Below are 6,353 nucleotides of genomic sequence, written 5' to 3' on the forward strand. Positions count from 1 at the left end.
TCCGGTGTTAGCATAAATATTACTCACTATAATTCACTACCGGTATTGTTCATACTTACATGAATAGTTTCTCTTGTTTTCTATGTAATTTTTAATTTAGATTTGATTTAGACACCAAATGCACAGTCTACACTCATTACACAGTAGGTGTAATACATATAGGAGGAAGATCGTCTAGGTATGTTTTCCCTTTTGCAGCGCTTCTCCATATCCCCTAAAATCTCTAAACTATTAGTAAATGCAAATGATCCCAAAAGCTTTAATTTTCATGGATGCAACAGAAAATCAAAAAGAAATTACAATGCTCAAAGAAACAATGTGGTTAGATAATTAAAAATTTTAACACATCAAAAGCAATACGGTTTAACAAAAGTGTGCCTTTATTGGGTGATGTTAGTGCGTAGGAAAAGTAAGAAAGATTCTTAAGACTATCGTGCAGGCGAAGACTTTTGCGGGCTCCGCAACGACAGACCCCCACCGTCTCCCACGGATGGCAAAAAAAAACTTTGACAGAGCAAATAAGCTGGAACCCTGGTCCAATTCACCTTAAACGAATTGCTGGAAACAGGCGAAACAGCGAGGTACTACTTTTCACCTTCGCGGCCTCGGTGGTCGCGATGAACTCAACGGGGGACGCCTGTGGTGTGTGCGAGTGTATCGAGCATCTGCACGCCGTCATATGTACGGGCAAAGGCCTCAGAGAACTACCCTCGGGCATCCCCAATGACACTGTGTCGCTGTAAGTATCTTTTCACTTGACAGTGGCAGTTAATAGGCCTACCAGGGATCGGCAAAGAAAAGGTTGGCGTTAAAAGCAAGAGGAATAAAATGTCAAAAATATATCGCTCAATTATCAAAGTGGCAAAAATAATAGTACATGCACAACTGATTGCAAAATGAAAGTATACCTCCTTCTTAAATACCAAATATGGCAAGAAAAGGTGCGTTTTGAAGAAAAGAAAATTTATCTGAATGCACAAAGAGTGAAAAAAAGAGGTCTGTACATAAATTAATGTTTGGTGAACCAAGTCTGAAATCACGAGATTCAAAGAGGAAGTACATCACGAATTGTAGGCATCGGTGTTCAAAGACTTGTGTGCTCGTAGTTGGCAAGTCACAAACAGGTGTTCGGACACTCAGATTCCTAACTTTTTTTTTTACTTCGCATTAAAGTTCTTACTTCTCTTTAAACAGCGAACTGGGAGACAATTTCTTGCATGAGATACCTTATGATAGTTTGCTGGAATTCAAGTCCCTGATCAAAATGTAAGTTTCGAATTTGATTTTGTGGGCCTAGTACTTATTGTTATAAGGGAACTAATGCGGGAGGCCATCTGAGTAATGTACAACGGATGAAAACCGAAATCATAATTTCAATACGAGCGATTCACAATCGTGCGCATCCAGGAGGTTTTAACGCGTTGGTCAATCACGACGTGCGAAATCTGTCGACCCAATGCGCGTGTGGAAAGGGTCGACAGATTTCGCGTGTTGTGATTGGCCAACGCATTGCATACTCTTGGAGGGGCACTATTGTGAATCGCCTGTATTCAACCAGCACCAGACTCTTTGATCGCGTATTTCCTTACTATAAGATGTTGAAAGGAATTTATAATTTGTTTGATTTTGGTTTGCTGTTTCAAAAAAGTGCCCAATCTTTTACGTTTCACGTCCCCTTTTGTTAAATGTGTCCTTTTCCCGCTCTGAAAAGGTTATAGTTCCACATTCACACTGTCCCTCATTCCCAATAGCACAGTTGGTTGCAGTGACAAGGGATCCGTCGTTTCGCTTTATTTTCCCACTTAGAAACTTAACCAACAACTTGATCGAGAAACCCTTTGGATTGCCGGAGTCCGTGAGACTTCTGTAAGTAAAATGTAATATGGTTATAAGTTTGGGTTTGGGTTTGGGTTGGGTTGGGTTGGGTTGGGTTGGGTTGGGGTTGGGCTTTGGTTTTGGTTTGGGGTTTGGTTTTGGTTTTGGAAAGTAATAACATTTCATCGAAAGGTTTATACGTTCATCTGTTTGAAACACATGCCAATTTAATATGAGCCAAAGTTAGGTCACGGTCCCTCCAGTCAACCGTTTTCCCTGCTTGACAAAATGGAGTAACCCACTATTTTGTTGTTGCCTGTAAAAGCGGTTTTATCCGCATAGAGATCTGCGTTGTTCTCACTGAAAACGGAGATCTGAGGATATATCTCAGTAGACCTTTCACTAAAAATTCATGATTATGCAAGCATGCGCACAAATGGCCTTAGCGGCAGGGCCCACTGAAAATGTACATGGGTGTAATTTTGATCATTTTCTCTCAGCTTTTCTGGCTTTGTTCATTTTTTCTTCAGAAAATCACATTGAATCGTGTTGATAATCATTTTTTACTCCTGCGCACAGGAAAAATCACAATTGTAAAAGTCTTTATACAGAGCACTAAGAATAACAGTTTTGGTTGATGGGATGAGGGAGAATGGTGTGCTTTTAAGTGTGAGCATTAATTAAGGAGTCTAATTAAGAAGCAATCTAAACGTTTTCGTGTTTTACAGTCATGCGGAAGGGAATCGACTACAAGACATTAAGCCCATCGTGAAAAATGGAATCCACCTCCAATCAGTGTAAGTGCGGTGTTCGGCTAAAACCGATTTATCAAAGTCAATAAGGAAGCTGTAGTTTGAAGCTTTTAAGCAAGCGGAAATTCGGAGAAACACGCTTAAGATATCGAGACATGCATATTTCTGGCTGTTTCAAGGCGCTATTTTGGAGCCAACGTGTTTCGCAAAATCCATCCCCCAATTTTTGCAATAGCACGTCATCAGCTAAGTCGTCTTTGGGTCACGTATGTTTTGTCCCCATAGACTGTGCGTGCACCATGATTTAGTTGTGTATTCGCGCCTGCGCAATAGTGACATTATGGTTGTCAGTCTGAAAAATTATTCAGAGCAGACGAAGCATATCGGTCATGACACTTGTACGGGATTTGCACTGCTATTACCTCTTTAGGACTTCGTGTGTGAATAAATTATCCTGAATCTTTCAAATGGTGCAGATATCTAAGGTTCTGTGTAAGAAAGGCCCCCTGAAAAAAAAAATGAAGGTGTAGTGTGTTTAAATTTTAAGACAAGCCATAATTATATAAAAGCTACGTGTTTCACCTAAATTATCTAATTTTCACAATTTTGTCAGTTTTACCTTCGAATAACCATGATGCAACATGAAAGACTAATACCTCTTTTGAACAAAATGTTATTTATTCTAAGAAACAAACCTTTTCTTCTTCGTTTTTCATTGTGTGGGAGGGGCGCTATATGGTGGGGGGTGCGCATGAACAGGCACCCCAGAACACCCTGGGCTCGGATCTCTGCTGGTGTTATTGCTATTTACATTTCAGCAGTAGACAGGCCAACAGCGGCGACGGCAAACAGGAATTTAAAGAAAAAGAAACACAACTTAACTTAATTGTACCTTCTAGGTGAATGGCAGGAGTTATACATGTATAATCTGAATGTATTGAAATGGCACAGTTTGACCCTAAAATGATGAAATTGGAAATGTCTGGAAAAACAGTTTATCTACTCATCCTTCCAAATTGATTAATGGCCAAGAAAATTAAATTCACACTGTGGACTTCCTCCTGATGGAAATAACAAAGAGTTGACCCTATTGTCATTATCCAATCCTAAAACTACATGTACATTGGAATAAAGATGATAAATCAATATCCCTCAAGTACTGGGAAGATTACTCTCTAATTACTTTGTACCTTCGAGATAGAATCTAATATAATTGAAGTCCATTCATTCCAACAATTTCAAAATTAAAGCAATAATCAACTCCAATAAGCAAGGGATTTACATGTCACTTAATCCTCAAGTACATGTGCCCGTCTCATTAATTTACATGTCACAATTTGCCCCGTGCCTGTACATGTACATGCAAGTAATGTACACTTATGCGCAACCAGTAACTTCCTCCAATTAAATGATCTAAACTACATAACCCCACATAATTACTCCACCGTAGATCCTTCTCATAGTTTTGGTCTCGGTACCATGAACGTCGATACACATATATTTATATATACATGTATATACAAACCAGACTTGTCTGAGCACACTGCTATAAGTCCGCCATTATTTACCGCCCGAAGGTAACAAAACCATTTGCCCAATTTACCCATAAAATAATGTATTTATACCCTTTCCACGATGTTTAACGATCTCTCCGCTCCCCTGGAAACCCAGGGACTTTGAGTGTTTAAATTCTGTGTGGAAATGAGGCGGAAACAGTAAGCGTAATCGATGTTGATCCTTTACTTTTAGGGTCAACCTGCCTGAGTCAACAGCCATTTTTCTGGCGTTTGGCTTTTAGTGTGATTCAGTGTGCATGCGCACAAACGAAGTGACCAGCACTTGCATAACTAGGGCTACTATTTCCGAGGGGGCCCCAAGGTACAAACACTTTTTCACGGGGGCATCAAAAGACAGTGAGCTGCAGCAGAGGTTGTTCATGGGTTTTAAGGGGGGCACCCAGTGGGCACGGGCATTCGCAGGGGGAACCTGCCCCCGTAGTTACCCCACTGGTAAGTGATTCAAATATACGTGGGGTACACAACTGTTGGTGAAATTTAACAAGTCAAACAGTGTAGCCAGTTTATAATTCGATCTTCGTTGGAGAAATATCGCCTCGGTTTGGTGAGTACCTCCTATGCCTATTGGATAATGCGGCTCTGGCTGGTGTCGTTCGAATTGGGAATGAACATATACAAGATTGGACACTGACTGGAGCAGTCCCGGCAATTGAAACCTTACACCGTACCTCCGCGGAAATGCACCACTGTAGGCTTTTACGTTTCTGTCCAAAATTCCTCTTCCAATGCAGAATATCTCAACGATATTACGCAAATTTCATTCACAGTAATTTCAGGGAGAACAACCTGGAAGTCCTAGAGACAGGCACCTTCAAAAAGAGCACTGACCTGATTCATCTGTAAGTATGCACAAAAAGTTAATCCAAGATGTCGTGTTATGGTGTGGTCTTGAACTTTGCAACACGGTGGTGTTCAAAGGCAGCGCAACATTGAGCTGTGCCCTGCAGTTTATAGGTCCATCAAGTTACATCAGTCGAAACTAAGCCAGTCATTTTACTTATGGGGCCGTGCTAATTTCGGCCTTAATTCACGGAAAGCAAACACACCCCAACTTGTCATTAAGTCTAAGGTTTACCAACCACGATATTATCTCAGTCATTATTTCAATCACTGCTGGTTGAAATTCCTCAACTGATAAAATTTGAATACTTGAGCTTATCAGCAGTACGATTGTCAGGTGCTCTTAACTGTTCATGTATATCGTCCACCTGGCAGAGTATCATAATCGATGGTATGTTTCCATACACTAAAGAGCCTCCATAAGCCTTATACAGAGTCGCTATGAGCGTCCTAGACCCGAGGACGCGCATGAATTTTGGCTATAATCACCCCCCCCCTTCTCTGTTTATTGGGGATTGGGCAATTTTGCACTTGTAATTAAAGTGTTTTCAACTCTCGATAAATTATCTCAGGATGAGCTTACCCCTGATAAATTCAGCGTATTTCTTTTGTTCCCTTTCTCCTTTTACAATTGACAGAGACTTGGGGCATAATAAGATATCGGAAATGCAGCCTGAGGCGTTAGAAGGACCAAGAAATATTTATAATTTGTAAGTCAGCACTCACTGAAAATTTTGTATGTGACATAAGAATCTGTGTCTATAAAGGTTACTTATCTTCAACCATACTTGAATTCTCAATTCTGATTTGTCAATCCTTGGGCAACAAACAGCGTGATAGATAACTGTATTGCACGATTCATACCAAACCCCGCCGCGTGCAATGCGCTGTTCTAGTAGGGGGAAATGGAGAGTTCTGGCCCACACCCCCTTTTTCACTGCTTTCAGCAAAAACCCCTGGGTAGTACATCGACTTAAAAAATCGGGGGAATCCCCTAAAAATCTGGAATTCCAGATTTTAACAATTTTCCCTGGGTACCTCATCGACCCCAAAATCCTGCCCCCAAAATACCGGGTGAATATACACCTTCTGAGCCAAAATCTCTTTCACCCACACGCGCCGGGGATTTCCACTCACCTTGAACTTTTGACCCCAGCGTATTTTTCCTGTAAACAACTCGTGGCCAGTACCGATCGCACCAGCAATCACTCACAAACAAAAAAGGGACTTCCCCTTGCTACAAGTTGAGACTTGCCCGACCTGAACTCGTGACCTCTACTTAAAGCGTAGCTCTGTTCAAAGCAAAATGCGCTGTTTACAACCGCCTTAAATAAATGACCTATATATAAAAATAACAATATATAAAAAA

At 40.9% G+C, this 6,353-nt stretch overlaps 1 protein-coding gene across 1 annotated transcript; it reads left to right on the forward strand.

The window, feature by feature from the left end:
- The first annotated feature begins 590 nt into the window (after positions 1 to 590).
- Positions 591 to 5,738, forward strand: LOC147797540 (prolargin-like). The gene is made up of 6 exons (XM_087143616.1): positions 591 to 739; positions 1,195 to 1,266; positions 1,807 to 1,866; positions 2,544 to 2,612; positions 4,912 to 4,983; positions 5,623 to 5,738. The coding sequence occupies exons 1-6, from the start codon at positions 618 to 620 to the stop codon at positions 5,696 to 5,698; spliced, it is 471 nt and encodes a 156-aa protein (XP_086999742.1). The 5' UTR covers positions 591 to 617; the 3' UTR covers positions 5,699 to 5,738.
- The last annotated feature ends 615 nt before the right edge of the window (positions 5,739 to 6,353 follow it).

This window comes from Acanthaster planci, linkage group LG11 (assembly GCF_054643075.1).
Source record: "Acanthaster planci isolate LZ-2023a linkage group LG11, COTS_SCS, whole genome shotgun sequence".
NCBI classification, from domain to species: Eukaryota; Metazoa; Echinodermata; class Asteroidea; order Valvatida; family Acanthasteridae; genus Acanthaster; species Acanthaster planci.

Coding starts and splice junctions, on each gene's coding strand:
- LOC147797540 (XM_087143616.1), top strand. CDS start 618: ATGAACTCAACGGGGGACGCCTGTGGTGTGTGCGAGTGTATCGAGCAT. Junction 1,267..1,806: donor TTCAAGTCCCTGATCAAAAT/GTAAGTTTCGAA, acceptor TTTCCCACTTAG/AAACTTAACCAACAACTTGA. Junction 1,867..2,543: donor CCGGAGTCCGTGAGACTTCT/GTAAGTAAAATG, acceptor CGTGTTTTACAG/TCATGCGGAAGGGAATCGAC.